We start from the raw sequence: 16,665 nt of genomic DNA on the forward strand, positions 1-16,665 counted from the left end.
ATTTTCCTTAATAAATCTCTAGTATAAAGTAATATGTATAATACGCGAGGTATTTTTTAAATTTTTTTTTAATTCTCCAAAATTGGTAGTGTAGTTGTGCTCCAAAGTACTGTACTGCAAAATAGCTTTGGTGTCCCAGTTGTGCCAACAGAGTAGAATCCAAAATAGGAGTGGTCAATGAAGAGGGGCAGAATATATGCAAAATTGTCCTTGCTATCATTTGATTTAAAGATTGTTCTGAAGACAATGGCAATTTTTCCAATGTGTAATCATGCACAAATTGATTTTTGGGCCCAAGATTGTTATTGCTGAGAGATGTTACTTGTTTCTCACATTTGACACTCACCATATGTGTCAAGATCATCAGGTACAGGGAACAGATCCAAGATTGGGTTGAACCTACAACACAGATTTTGCAACCTTACTCTGAAAGGTGGATGGTGTGGGATGTGAAAAAATTACAAACTGGTGCAGTAGAAGTTATAATACATTGCTGAAATGAGTTGGGATGGAGGAAAATTTACTCTGCATCTGAGCTTTCCACAAAGTGGAAAGTTTGTCACAGTCATCCAGCATCTTGAAAAACACAAAAAATCTACCTGAAGTTAGCATAAATAAACTTTGTAAAATTAAAACTTGCAAAAATTTAAAACAGGAGGACAATTGTGTTGGCCCAATATGGTAGACAAAAAAGATGGCAGTGTCCTACTGATTCAGGCGAGAAGGAAAATGTCCGGAGTTTGCATGCTACACCTGCACTCCAGCTGGAAAGTCTGTCTGGACTGATTTGGTCCACAATTATTTTTTCGTAGCAACTGAAATTTCTGGTAAAATAAGGCTTCAACAAAATAAATTCCAAAAATTGCAATTTCAATTTCTCCACTGAATTGTCTTTTAAACGCCTTCATTAGAAGTTTTGACTTAAAGATTACAGCCTCTACTGAAAGCCTGAGCACATACTTGGTGTTTTTGCAGAGCTGCGATGCTATGCGCCTAATGTGTAATGTACATTATTTTCCACGATACATTAGTACCAGTCAGCTGAACTGCTAAAATATATGTTTGGCTTCTTTAGGTTTTAAGAGCTAGAAGACAAATTTCAAAAGCTTTATTCAGGTAAAATTTATATTGCCCTTGTTGCAGCTCCGGGAGACAAAAAAGTTCCAATTACACACCTATTTATATGCATTTTGAGCTGAACCAGTATCTTCCTGCAGCCTCTCAAGTAAAAAGAACCTCAAGAGCTCACCTGTATTCTGTAACCAGGGGTGGGGTGAGAACTACGGACTGACTGATGGGGGAAGATGGAGGTACAGTGGAATTCACATAGGAGAAAGGGAGATAAGGGAAATTGTAGGGCAATGGAGAACAAAGATGATTGGAAGGGACAAGAATTTTAGAAGTAAAGCAGGAAATGGCTAAGGGGGAGCATGTGAAAGAGTAAAGTAGGGAAGAGGGCAAATGACAGAAAAGGGACCAAAAAATTAATTTTCCTGCAACCACAGAGATTCCCCAAAAAGGGTTTCCCTTCCTGGTATATTATATCAGCCCAAAGCATTTCTACTGCAATCGACGAGGAGCGATAACAAAGGATTCTCAGAGCTGCCTTGGAAGCCCCACAGCATTTCCAGCCTGTTGGGTCAAGTGGTTCTCGAACTGTCAGTTTAAATTTGTGCCTCATGCTGGTTGGTCCCAATGTCGACAGGAATAAGGCTAAATAAATTTAGGCTAAGGTTTATTTCCTCCACACACAAAATAAAAGTATTCTGAATAAAAAATACTTCCCCCACCCCCCCCGCATCCCCTCAGTAGCATGAAAGTTAAAAAAAAGTCATGCAGCCTTTGTTGTCTTTTGGAATATAAATTGATACAGTAACTAGCAAATCACCCTAATTTTCTCCCCACCCTCTTCCCATTTGATTCAGGATGAATCTTAAATCATTTAACATTTTGCATTAAATGACTAATTTTGATTAAATTACATGACTAGGCAACATGCAACCAAGGCAAGCATTCCACTATAAAATGACAAGAGTCAAAATTATACCTGAAAGACTATTTTAGAAGCAATTCCACTAGCTTACCAATGATTTTTCATTATTACAGATTCTGTTAAACACTAAACAAAATAGTTTGAATTTAAATCCAGCTTTCTTTCAGAAAAATACATCTTTTTGGTTGATCATCATAATCTGGAGAAAAAAATTAGAAAATATTTTATATTCCAGTTTCGAAACACTGTACATTCTGTGTGGCTGACAGAAGAAAAGCAGAGGCAACACTGTGTATGCTTTCAGTATTAATTTATTCTAGCACTGCCAAAAAAAAACACTGAAGCAACATTTTCTTCCTGCACTTCGAGCCAAAGCTGCGATCGGATACATCATAGCTGGCCTTGGCAACATTAAAATTCCAACCCATGCTTCTCGGATGAAATGGGGCTGAACATCAACCAACACAGACAGAACCTGCTCCAAATTAGGGTCATTTACTCAAGGGTAAAAGGAACAAAGTGCCACAGGAAGCTACAGTTTTATATCAATTTCACTTCAGAGTATTGTAATGTACAGTGATGTAGGAACAGTAAAGCCAGGAAACTGCAGAAAATCCTAGTTGTGCTTCAATGGTTTAAAGATAGATCTTAGAACTACATCATTTTTACTACCTTCTAATGAGTTTGTAATATGAGCACAAAGTGCAGGAGCAACACACTTAGCAGAGCCAGTTTAAGCCAGGGATCCAGAAACACAAAGCAACACCTATTTCGATCACCATGCCTCTTTCAAAGATGGAGGGAGGCTGATAAGTTTGAAGCAAAATAAAAAATCAATACAATAGAAACTATAGCTCTTCCATTTCCCAAATTATCCAAGGTGACTCGGAGAGAAGAATGTGCACTTTGAATTATTGTTTGTTTGATGAAGACCATGTCTAAGCTAGGAATAAGAAAAGGATAGATATGAAACCAAATGATGCCAGTGTCATGCCACCACTGATTCCAATTCAGTAATTCAACAATCACTTCCATCTCTACAAAAGCCTTGTTTGAGAGTTGGCAGGAGGCTTTTTGTAATTATGATCTGGATTTGAAACATCACAAAAACACATTAACCTGTCATTTATCTCATTACTGTTTGTGGGACCTTATTTTGTGTTGTATATATGGACTTTCAAAATGCATTTGATAAGTACCACTAACAGACTTATTTAGAAAATAGAAGCACATGGGGTTAAAGGAACGGTGGTAACTTTGGTATGTAATTGGCTAAGGGATAGGAGGCAGAGAATAGTGATGAACAGATGTTTTTCTGACTGGAAAGTATGCAGTGGGGTCTCCCTGGGGTTGGTATTAGGGCCAATGCTTTTCCTGTTATACATAAATGACCTGGACTTTGGTATAGGGAGTACAATTTTGAAGTTTGATGATGATACAAAACTTGGCAACGCAGAAAATAGTGAAGAGGATAGCAGCAAACTTCAGGAGGACATAGTCAAGACTGGTGAAATGGGAAGACACACGGCAGATGCAATTTAAAGCGGGTAAGTGTAAAGTGATGCACTTTGGGAGGAACAACATGGAGGTGCAGTATAATCTAAATGGTACTAGTTTGAGGGGGATGCGAAAGCAGAGGGACCGAAGGGTGCATATTCACAAATCTTTGAAGGTGACAGCACAAGTTGAGAAGGCAGTTAAGTGTAATGGGATACTTGGCTTTTTAAATAAGGCATTCCATACAAAGAAAATCATGCTAAACCTTTACAAATCACTGGTTAGGCCTCAGCTGGAGTGGTGTGTACAAGGAGGTTTACCAGGATGATTCTAGGGATGTGGAATTTCAGTCATGTGAGAGATTGGAGAAGCTGGGATTGTGCTACATAAAGCAGAGATTTATACATCATAGGCATAGTTCCTAAGTGCTCCAGGGATCCTGCGCAGCCAGTGAGCCAGCTTTTAAATTGGAAAAAAAAACACGCATGCGTGGAATTTTGAAAGGGCCACGCAGCCCCGTAAAGGGGCCGTGCACCCAAAAGAAATTAGAGGGAAGATTGATCATGAGTATACTGTTTGGTAAGGGGAGACCCAAAAGAGGTATTCAAAATTATGAGGGGCTTTGATAGAGCAACTAGGGAGAAATGGCTTCCTCTGGATTTCAAATAATTGCTGGAAGAACTTGAAAGGAAACAAAGAGAAATTTCACAGAGGATTGTTAAGATCTGGAATGCATTACCTGAAAGTGGTGGAAGCAGATTCCATAGGAAGTTTCAAAAGGCAATTGGACATGTACTTGAAGAAGCCTAATTTCAGGGTTGAGGAAAAAGCTGAGGTGTGGAACTAAATTGGACAGCTCTTTCAAGAGAGCTAACAGACACGTTGGGCCAAATGGCCTGCTTCTGTGCTGTATGATTCATCATCATCATAGGCAGTCCCTCGAAATGAGGATGACTTGCTTCCACACCAAAAAAAAGGGTAAGTTCACAGGTATTTCAAATGAAGGATCCGAACTACAACCTCAAGGGTGGAAGATGCCTGTGCGTGGATTTTTTTTAAATGTGTGGTGGCCGTTGCACACCAGCCACTACATGGGCTTGACAGAGCTAGGTCTTGGTCCAGTGGCAAGGATTACCCAAGACAACTGGAGACCTGTTCTGCTGCACGGACCTAGTGCGCAGACATATCGCAGTGTGGGCTGGCCCGTGCTGCCCCTGGGCCCCAAACTCACTTCTCCCCAGGGCCCCGATCACATCCCTCCACATTCTCACGCTGCTCCTGCTGCATCTGCCCACGTTCCAATCACCGACTTGGACCTTGCTGACGTCACCCTCCTGCACCAGCTTGCGCTGTACCTTGTAGTGGCATGCCTCCACGTGGCTCCCTGGGCTGCCGCCGCTCTTTTTATGGCCCCAACCTGCCGCTGATGGTTCCCTGGGTCGCACACCGCTCCTTATGCAGGTACAGCAAGTAATCAGGGTGGGGAATCAGTGTCCCCAAACGATGCCCCTCCCGTCTGGTGTAGCAATCCCCTCAGCACGGGAATGGAGACAAGTCCAGACCAAAACTGCGCACAGTACTCCAGGTGTGGTCTTACCAACGACCTGTACAGTTGTAGCAGGACTCCCTACTTTTATTATCCATCCCCCCTGCAATAAAGGCCAGCATTCCATTTGCCTTCCTGATTACTTGTATAATTCTATATTTAATTTGATATGAAACTTCAGGACATCCTGAAGCCACAAAAGATGCTATATAAATGCAACTCTTTCTACATAAATGTGTCATTACACTATAATTACATCCTCTTGCCAGTGATGTCACTGTAACAAACTCACTACTTCCAAAATTAGATGTCTTGCTATTTAAATAATATTAAAGTATATCAAAGTAAAGACAGTACTGAATTACATCTGAGCATCCTGTTCCAATTATCTATCGCCCTCTTAACACTGCTTCACCTGAAAACTGCGCTTGGTTGATTTCTCATGTGGAACATCACAGAACTGGTACATGTCAATGAACTTATGTCAGTAATTAACTTAAAACTTAAACAGAGGAGGGCTCATAAAATAAATTGAAGTGTACATGTTTGGATCAAGAGTGCCATACCAAACAGTATACCCATGATATGACGACGAAAGGTCGTTGACCTGAAACATTAACTCTGTTTCTCTCTCCACAGATGCTGCCTGACCCACTGAGATTTCCAACATTTTCTGTTTTTATTTCAGATTCCAGGATCCGCAGTATTTTGCTTTTATCCATGATATATCTACAAAAGCAAAATACTGCGGATCCTGGAATCTGAAATTAAAAACAGAAAATGCTAGAAATCTCAGCGGGTCAGGCAGCATCTGTGGAAAGAAACAGAGTTAACGTTTCAGGTCAACGACCCTTTGTCAGAACTGGCGAATGTTCGAAATGAACGCATTCTTAAGAAGCACTGAAAGGGGGAGGGGAAGAAAAAACAAAAGGGAAGGTCGGTGATAGATATATCAGATATAGCATAGTCCCTATGTCAATCTTCCAAATCTAAACTCACTAGCCAGAAAGCAGAAAACCTGCCCAATTCCCCCACCCTAATTAAAAGGCGAGATGATTATTGCATCTCTGCTGTTGCCCTCACTGAAATCAGCCAACTCAAAACAAAGTGGGGACCAAATCCAGGAGCTCCTGAATAGTTTTTATGGCTTAGCTATCTACTGCATAAAACCCTTTGAGCCATCCAAAGAACATGACAGAAAAAACTATTTCAGTAAACACTATTTTGTGCACTGGATGTTGTAGTTCAGGATTATATCGTTTATCTGGATGTTCAGTTTCATTTCAAAACCACATTGCCCAACTTAAGAAAAGAATCAAATTAGTTCATGTAGATGAGCATTTCCCTGAACCTGTTGGTAATCTATGGATTAATACACATATCCATCAGAATTAAAATTGGGGGGGGGGGGGGGGGGGTCTGAGCTATCACCATCAAACTCCTAAAACATTTGACTCTGATCACAGCCAGCCGTTTCAACTTGTAGGATAGGAATCCAATTCTTATTCATGCCACATGCTTCAACTCAACACTGTTCCATAGTGGAATCAAAGAAAGGATCCTTTGCTTTAAGCATATTTTTGTTCAACAGATTTTTTCTTTTACTGAATCTCAAATGTTAGAGCAGCATCTTTAAAGGTAGCACCTCAATCATTTTTAAGAGTTAAGTGCTTATAACCCCATTTGAACAGTATTCAATACAATCCAAATATTTGTTTCTAACAAGGCAGTGAGCTGCAATACATTCTCCATTTTGCAAGCTTTTGCTTTGAAATAGGAAAGAGCATTCACAAATTCTCTGGTTGGCAATGAGTAACTAGGGGGGTGCCGCAGGGATCAGTGCTGGGACCCCAACTATTTACAATCTATATTAACGACTTGGAAGAAGGGACCGAGTGTAACGTAGCCAAGTTTGCTGATAATACAAAGATGAGAGGAAAAGCAATGTATGAGGAGGACACAAAAAATATGCAAAAGGACATAGATAGGCTAAGTGAGTGGGCAAAAATTTGGCAGATGGAGTATAATGTTATAAAGTGTGAGGTCATGCACTTTGTCAGAAAAAAAATCAAAGAGCAAGTTATTATTTAAATGGAGAAAGACTGCAAAGTGCTGCAGTACAGCGGGACCTGAGGGCACTTGTGCATGAAACACAAAAGGATAGTATGCACGTATAGCAAGTGATCAGGAAGGCCAATGGTATCTTGGCCTTTATTACAAAGGGGATGGAGGATAAAAGCAGGGAAGTCTTGCTACAGCTATACAAGGTTTTGGTGAGGCCACACCTGGAATACTGTGTGCAGTTTTGGTTTCCATATTTACGAAAGGATATACTTGCTTTGGAGGCAGTTCAGAGAAGGTTCACTAGGTTGATTCTGGGGATGAGGGGGTTGACTTATGAGGAAAGGTTGAGTAGGTTGGGCCTCTACTCATTGGAGTTCAGAAGAATGAGAGGTGATCTTATCGAAATGTATATGATGACAAGGTGGCTGCAGAGAGGATGTTTCCACTGATGGGGGAGACAAGAACTAGAGGGCATGATCTTAGAATAAAGGGCCGCCCATTTAAAACAGAGATGAGGAGAAATTTCTTCTCTCAGAAGGTTATAAATCTGTGCCTCAGAGAGCTGTTGAAGTTGGGACAGAAATAGACAGTTTCTTAAACAATAAGGGGATAAGGGGTTATGGGGAGCAGGCAGGGAAGTGGAGCTGAGTCCATGATCAGATCAGCCATGATCTTATTGAATGGCGGAGCAGGCTCGAGGGGCCGTATGGCTTATCCCTGTTCCTATTTCTTATGTTCTAAACAACAATAGCCTCGTTTATAGCACTCGTGTCAAATGTGCAACACTCCACACATGGCGTTCTGAATCTGAAGAAAGCCACGATCGAGCCAGTTGACTACACTACAGAAGAGTTATTTGGCCATCACATTGAAGCCCAAGAGTGAGATATCTACAAATTCCTGCTAGAATTGGTACTCATAGCTGTCACACGATTTTTTTTAAATTACCAATTATTCCAAGTTTTTAAACTTGCCTTCAATGAAGATATCAGTTTCATATCTCCAACGGTTGGGTGTTGGAAGCTTACTAGGCTTTTCCATTCTGTGGAACTGTCAATCATAGTTCGCATTCAGTCATTTATATATATTCAAACATATGCCATTGAGCCCATTAAGTCAGTTCTTTCCACTAGCTGTTTACAATCTACTGTATCATGGTTTCCACTCCACCTAGTTATTAACCTTCTAAGAAAATGTGCTCCAAAGTATTTTATTACATCAGTCTATAACCTAAACCTTGGATTTCAAATCCCACTCTTAATTACCGTATATACTCGCGTATCATGCGACTTTTGAAGACCTAAATTGTAACCTAAATTTGGGGGGTCGCATGATACACGATACACAAAATTTGCGGGTGTGAAGTGCTGGCCAAGATTAGGCTGTTAGGCTGTTAAGCAGACCGTATCCACGCTGAATCTCGGCATGCTCCAACAATCCTCTATGTAAAGACATTTCTCTTGGTTTCTCCTCTCACTCTCCATGATGGTTGTAAATCGAATATCCCTGGTTGATATTAGTTCCTCGATACTCATGAACAAATCATTAGTTTATGTGGAAAACAAGCCAAGTTCCTGCAGCACACCACTAACTACATCCTCCCAATGCAAAAAAAAAACCATTTGACTCCTGCTGAAATTCTTCTCTTCAGGGGGAGAGAGTGTCGCGGAGGTCGGGGGGGGGAGAGAGAGTCGCGGAGGTCGGGGGGGGGGGGGGGAAAGAGAGTCGCGGAGGGGGGGGAAGAGAGTCGCGGAGGTCGGGGGGGGGGGGGGGGGAGAGCACGGGGAGAGCGCACGGGGAGAGCGCACGGGGAGAGCGCACGGGGAGAGCGCACGGGGAGAGAGCACGGGGAGAGAGCAGAATCCACTCGATGTTTCATGTTAAGGTCTGTATTCGATCTCAAAAAAGTGACTCGCATGATACATGAGATATATGGTAAAATCATGTTTTGGGGACGAAAATTTAGGGGTCGCATGATACGCGAGATCGCAGGATACGCGAGTATATACGGTAATTATTTGGTTTCTTAAATTAATGAGTTTCCATCACCCTCCATCCGCTGCTAGTCTGAAAATCAGCAGTAATGTCAAGTACATTGAACAGTTTATCTATATTAGTAGCAATCTCCCTTATGACAACATTACTGTAGAAGTGAACTGAAGAATCAGACTTATTACTTTAGTAATGTCCAGCCTCAACAGCACCTGTGGCAGGGGAGAACATTTCAAATATCTTGTGCTGCCTCAACAGGTTAGACCTCAAATACAGTAACAAATCAAACTTCAACATGTAATGTTAATTCAAAGCAAGTGTCTAATCAGGATAGAGCAGCAGAGAGATCTGGGGGTACAGATACACAAATCACTCAAAGTAGCAACGCTGGTTAATAAGGCTATTAAAAAGGCAAACAAAGCATTGGGGTTCATTTCGAGAGGTACAAAATTGAAAAGCAGAGAAGTTGTGTTAAACTTGTATAAAACCTTGGTAACACCTCATTTGGGAGTACTGAACTGTTCTGGTCTCCACATTATAAAAAGGATATAGAAGCACTGGAGAAGATGCAAAAAAGATTCTCTAGGAAAGAGCAAGCTGTGGGGTGACCCGATAGGATGTCTTAAGATTATGAAAGGATTCGATAGGGTAGACGCAGATGATGTTTCCACTTGCAGGGGAGACTAGAACTAGGGGCCATAAATATAAAATAGTCACTAATAAATCCAATAGGGTATAAGAACATAAGAAATAGGAGCAGGAGTAGGCCATACGGCCCCTCGAGCCTGCTCCGCCATTCAATAAGATCATGGCTGATCTGATCATGGACTCAGCTCCACTTTCCCGCCCGCTCTCCATAACCCCTTATTTCCTTATTGTTTAAGAAACTGTCTATTTCTGTCTTAAATTTATTCAATGTCCTAGCTTCCACAGCTCTCTGAGGCAGTGAATTCCATAGATCCACAACCCTCAGAGAAAAAATTTCTCCTCATCTCAGTTTTAAATGGGCGGCCCCTTATTCTAAGATCATGCCCTCTAGTTCTAGTCTCCCCTATCAGCGGAAACATCCTCTCTGCATCCACCTCGTCAAGCCCCCTCATAATCTTATACATTTCGATAAGATCACCTCTCATTCTTCTGAATTCCAATGAGTACAGGCCCAACCTACTCAACCTTTCCTCATAAGTCAACCCCCTCATCTCTGGAATCAACCTTGTGAACCTTCTCTGAACTGCCTCCAAAGCAAGTGTATCCTTTCGTAAATATGGAAACCAAAACTGCACACAGTATTCCAGGTATGGCCTCACCAATACCCTGTACAACTGTAGCAAGACTTCCCTGCTTTTATACTCCATTCCCTTTGCAATAAAGGCCAAGATTCCATTGGCACTTGCTGTACCTGCATACTAACCTTTTGTGTTTCATGCACAAGTACCCCCAGGTCCCGCTGCACTGCAGCACTTTGCAATCTTTCTCCATTTAAATAATAACTTGCTCTTTTATTTTTTTTCTGTCAAAGTGCATGACCTCACACTTTCCAACATTATACTCCATCTGCCAAATTCCTGCCCACTCACTTAGCCTGTCTATGTCCTTTTGCAGATTTTGTGTGTCCTCCTCCCACACATTGCTTTTCCTCCCATCTTTGTATCATCGGCAAATTTGGCTACGTTACACTCAGTCCATTCCTTCAATTAGTTAATATAGATTGTAAATAGTTGGGGTCCCAGCACTGATCCCTGCGGCACCCCACTAATTACTGATTGGTTCATTCGCGGGTTGGCATTTATCCCTACTCTGTTTTCTGTTTGTTAGCCAATCCTCTATTCATGCTAATATATTACCCCCAACCCCGTGATCTTTTATCTTGTGCAGTAACCTTTTGTGACACCTTGTCAAATGCCTCATGGAAGTCCAAATACACTACATTCACTGGTTCCCCTTTATCCACCCTGTTCGTTACATTCTTAAAGAATTCTAGCAAATTTGTCAAACATGACTTCCCCTTCATAAATCCATGCCAACTCTGCCTGACCGAATTTTGCTTTTCCAAATGTCCTGCTACTGCTTCTTTAATAATGGACCCCAACATCTTCCTAACCACAGATGTTAGGCTAACTGGTCTATAGTTTCCTGCTTTTTGTCTGCCTCCTTTTTTTAAATAGGGGTATTACATTTGCAGTTTTCCAATCTGCTGGGACCTCCCCAGAATCCAGGGAATTTTGGTAAATTACAACCAATGCATCCACTATCCCTGCCGCTACTTCTCTTAAGACCCTAGGATGCAAGCCATCAGGTCCAGGGGATTTATCCTCCTTTAATCCCATTATCTTACTGCGTATCACCTCCTTAGTGATTGTGATTATGTTAAGTTCCTCCCCCCTATCGTCACTTGACTATCTACTGTTGGAATATTATTAGTGCCTTCTGCCGTAAAGACCGATACAAATATTTGTTCAGAGTTTCTGCCATCTCCATGTTCCCCATTACTAATTCCCCGGTCTCGCCCTCCAAGGGACCAACATTTACTCTAGCCACTTTCTTCCTTTTTATATACCTATAGAAACTCATGCTATCTGTTCAGGAGATTCATTTTGACTTAGAAAGTAGTTAAAATGTGGAACTTGCTACCAGAAGGAGTAGTTGAGGGACTAGCATAGATGTATTTAAGAGGAAGCTGGATAAACACACGAGGGAGAAAGGAATAGAAGGATATGCTGATGAGGTTAGAAGGATGGTAGGAGACTTGTGTGGTGCATAAACACTAGCGTGGACCTATTGAGCCAAATGGCCTGTTTCTGTGCTGTAAATACTATGCAACTAATTCTAAATCAATTACAAAGTCACCATCTCATCCGCCATTACATGCAACACCGATTCGCCAGCTGTTATGCTACTTTGTACATGCCACTTGATAACTCAGAGATAAGTCAACCAGATCTTTGTTGACCGTCAACTATCAAAACAGACACATGTGAAAGGACAAATATGTGCTTGCTAGGCTGGTCAACTCAAAAATTGCCAGACGTACTAATGGTTTATTCTGTTAACTGCCTGATTGATCATGCAAAACAGAAGGCCTCTGTCATTTTGTTTGTGTACACGATGGTCATATCGGCGATGTGGAACGACTGGCTGAAGGACCTGTTAAATAAATCAGCTTTTTTAAGTGGATGTTTGATGCACATATCCATTGTTCTGTTGGGGAAGGAGGAAGTTATGGAAGGTACACAGTATAAATCAAGTGGCACAACTTTGGTCTTTTATCACAGTTTCAGGCAAGCAACTTCTACACCAAATAATTTGTGGTGGTCATCTAAAGAAATTCAGTCGTACTCTCAATCTGCAAAGGCTGCACAAATTTCTTCAAAATTCCAAGTTCAAGAGAATCCACCTGATACACTCAATCATCTCTGATCTTCATCATCCATCCTCCCATTTCTACAGATATCCTTCAGGTTTGCAACTGAGCATTACCACTTGTGCCATCCTCAAAAGGTTTCAACAGTTCCAAAAGGTTTAGTTGTTGCTCAATGCAAGTAGTAGGATATCTACATTTAACCTTATTTGCCTCCAGGTCAAGCCACTAGAATATCTGTTAAGATTAGTGATTGCATCCAGTCATAGGCCAAGATTTTTGATAAATGATCTAAAGGCCATCATGATCACTTCATAACCAAGAAATTACTCTAAAAATGAGTTCAAGAACATCTACACAACCAGCTACTCTGAAGAGTACAGTTAAAAGTTCAGTTATAGAACCGAACTTGCACTTGGAGAAATAAAAGGATGCTACCCAGATCTTTAGCACAGTAAAAGACACTTGTTCCACACTTATGCTGCAATCATTAGACACTATTTTTATGGTCCATGCACCAATCCTTTCACAAGAGCTTCAAATCTTTATTTCTAGATGGCACGTTTTTCATAGTAGTTGATCAAAACTGCTTATTTAAAATGGGAATTTTCCAATAACTTATCTTCAGTTTACCTACATCAATATTTTCAAAGTAACTCCACTTCAAATTCAGGTCATCTAAGTGAGCTCCTAAATTGTCAGTGGGAGAGTTTTTCAGGAGTAGCTAGAGAGTACTGTGACCTTGTATTACTTCAACAGGACATGAGCAATGGTTTGATATCCTTTTGTATATTGACGTTAGCACACCTGCCTGATTGAGTGCATTCAAACATTACCGTACCCACGAGATAGGTAAAATAACCACTTTAGTTGATTACACTAGTTATTACATTACCCATGTTAACTTCAGAAAATTACATTTATCTTCCTATAGGTATCTCATCATGGAAAATGCCAAACATCTCATTTTACTCAACTTTCTTCATCTGTATTCATCTGCAAATGGGCAGAATCAGCTGGCGATACGTAATAGTTGCACAGCAATACCCCTGTACACAGTTAGGTCTCTGTAAATGAGATACGAAGCTGAACTTGACATTTCAGAAGCAGCTAAAGAAAGAGTACTGTGCCCTTGTTAACTGACATTGTTAACATTTCACTCTCCTCGGGTACTGTTTCCCTCTCCCTCAAATCTGCCGTCATCACTCCTCTCCTCAAAAACCAACCCTCGATCCCTCTGCCCTTGCAAACTACCACCCCATCTCCAACCTCCCTTTCCTCTCCAAAGTCCTGAATATGTTGTCGCCTCCCAAATCCATACCCATCTTTGAATCCCTCCAATACGGTTTCTTCATCCTTTGTCGTCCTTCTTGACTTGTCTGCAGCCTTCGACACAGTTGACCACTCTATCCTTCTCCAACACTTTTCCACCGTTGTCCAGCTGGGTGGTTCAGCACTTGCCTGGTTCCATTCTTATCTATCTAACCGTAGCCAGAGAATCACCTGCAACGGCTTCGCTTCCTGTCCCCGCATTGTTACTTCGGGTGTCCCCCAAGGATTTATCCTTGGTTCCCTCCTATTTCTCATCTACATGTTGCCTCTTGGCGACATCATCCCGAAACACAGCGTCAGTTTTCACATGTGCACCGATGACACTCAGCTCTACTTTACCGCTTCTCGTGACTCCTCCACGGTCTCTAAATTGTCATACTGCGTGTCCGACATCCAATTCAGGATGAGCAGAAATTTTCTCCAATTGAATATTGGGAAGACGGGAACCACTGTTTTTGATCCCCGCCACAAACTCCGTTCCCTAGTCACTGACTCCATCCCTCTCCCCAACCTCTGTCTGAGGCTGAATCAGACTGTTCGCAACCTTGGCGTCATTAGATCCTGAAATGAGCTTTTGCCCACATATCCGCAGCATAACTAAGACCGCCTATTTCCGCCTCCGTAACATCGCCCGTCTCCCCCCTTGCCTCAGTTCATCCACTGCTGAAGCCCTCTTCCATGCCTTTTGCTACCTCTAGACTTGGCTATTCCAACGCACTTCTGGCTGGCCTTCCACACTCCACCCTACATAAACTAGAGGTGATCCAAAACTCAGCTGCTCGTGTCCTAACTCGCACTTAGTCCCGCTCACCCATCATCCCTGTGCTCACTGACCTACATTGGCTTCCGGTTAAGCAACGCCTTGGTTTTCAAATCCATCCACGACCTCACCCCTCCCCATTTCTGTAATCTCCTCCAGCCCCACAATCCCCTCCACCCAGAGATGTCTGCGCTCCTCTATTTCTGTCCTCCTGAGCATCCCTGATTATAATCACTCAACCATTGGTGGCCGTGCCGTCTGTTGCCTCGGCCCCAAGCTCTGGAACTCCCTGTCTAGACCTCTCCACCTCACTTTCCTCCTTCAAGACACTCCTGAAAACATACCTCTTGCTTTTGGTCACCTGCACTAACTTCTACTTATGCGGCTCGATGTCAAATTTTTAATCGCATAATACTCCTGAGAAGCGGTTTGGGACATTTCACGGCGTTAAAGGTGCTATATAAATACAAGTTTTTGTTGTTGTTGTTGACCTCTCTGGACTTGGCCAAGATTTTGATTGGTCAGCACCTTGTTTTGATGGCTTCCTGCATGTCAGATACCTGGCTGACCAAAGAAAAAAATTCAAGACCATCTTAGTCCATACAGCATTGTTCAGAACTAGAGGAATCCAATAACCAAATACAAAATCTAGAAGCCTGGACTGGCCCTGCAAAGAGTAAACAAATGTTTATATTTTAACAATGTAATTCTATATCTACACTTGGGAAAGCACATATGAAGTAGATCCTCTAGGACTAAATTAAACTGCCAGCTTAAAGTAGCTTGAAGTTGGAACTATAATAAAATTGTCAATATTACTCATCTGAGGACAAATGCATTAAATTGTTAATCTTCCATTTTTACTGAAGGTATAATCACAAGCTAATGCAAGGGAAGTTATTTAATCATTTTCCTTTCAGAACAGAATGCCACATAAGACTGATGCTTCCTTAAATCAAGTGGATACATGAACTGTGATGCATTTAAAATAAAGCCGACTTACCTGCGTAAGCCATGTTCTTAGGATTTCCATAAGGAGTCCCAGGTTGAACGGGGCTGTAAACAGGGTTCATGATGGAAGACTAGGAACTCTGAGGAAGGAAAATAGAGTTTTAGATAAACTGAAAACTTTCTAAATAGCAGTATTTCTCCTGCAATTACTTCAGCGCAGGAGAAATCCTGTTTTCCATTTGTTGATTTATAGATAATAACCAGCTACATCCTGTATATTAACACAAGACACAGCAGAAATCTTATTAAAAGGCAATAAAGCACTGACCAATAACTGAATAATAAGAACATAAGAACGTAAGAAATAGGAGGAGTAGGCCATGCGGCACCTCGAGCCTGCTCAGCCATTTAATACGATTTTGGCTGATTCGATCATGGACTCAGGTCCACTTCCCTGCCCGCTCCCCATAACCCCTTATTCTCTTACCAGTAAGTGGACAAACCATTCAACAATGTATAGTTCAGATTTTGGGCGAGTGTAAAATGTATACGCATATAACTTACTTTTACAATTATTTCCATTTCATCAACAGATGCCAAGACCCCATGTACAATGAATAGAAATTACCTCCCCATCTGTCCCCTGAAAGTTAGACCTATATCCTTAGCAGGAATGGCCCAGAAGACCTTTCCATACCACCAGTACTATTCCTTGGGTAATGCAGGAAAGATGCCTGCCCCCAGCTCGATTTTCCTATGAAAGACTTTGTTAAAACCCAATTTGACTCGCATCTATACATACATCTTCGAGTTCAACTGTAGAATTGCACCAAATCAAGTTTCAATGTTATCTGAATAGAAATCACTATGAATACAGCCTAATTGCAGCCCAGATCAACAGTGTAACACGCTCTACCTGAATATATGTACTAATTTGATTTTTGTAAATTTAATTGAATTTAATTTGAATGATTACAGCACAATCAGGAATACATTATCTGCATCCCAAATCTGTGTTATGTCTCGGCAGTAAATTGAAAATCCACCCCCTGCATTGAGAACACAGTGCTGAACAGATTTCGCATTAAGCTAATGATTCCCACCTTTACTTGTCCACTACCGTTTTCTCCATCCATTTTTGGATAATTAAAACGTTTCTTACAATTATAGCT

General features: G+C 41.4%; 1 protein-coding gene across 5 annotated transcripts in view; it reads right to left on the reverse strand.

Annotated features, from left to right (window-relative positions):
- The window catches only part of fam168a (family with sequence similarity 168 member A), a 123,785-nt gene that overhangs the window by 74,416 nt on the left and 32,704 nt on the right, over window positions 1–16,665 (reverse strand). For 4 of the 5 annotated variants that reach the window (XM_070892410.1, XM_070892409.1, XM_070892408.1 and 1 more), the window contains exon 2: window positions 15,546–15,633. In XM_070892410.1, the coding sequence (XP_070748511.1) occupies window positions 15,546–15,615 (70 nt within the window). In that variant the 5' untranslated portion in view covers window positions 15,616–15,633. Of the gene's footprint in view, window positions 1–14,886; window positions 14,904–15,545; window positions 15,634–16,665 lie in introns of those variants that run through there. The other variant, XM_070892412.1, reaches the window with a different exon arrangement.

This window comes from Pristiophorus japonicus, chromosome 10 (genome assembly GCF_044704955.1).
Source record: "Pristiophorus japonicus isolate sPriJap1 chromosome 10, sPriJap1.hap1, whole genome shotgun sequence".
NCBI classification, from domain to species: domain Eukaryota; kingdom Metazoa; phylum Chordata; class Chondrichthyes; family Pristiophoridae; genus Pristiophorus; species Pristiophorus japonicus.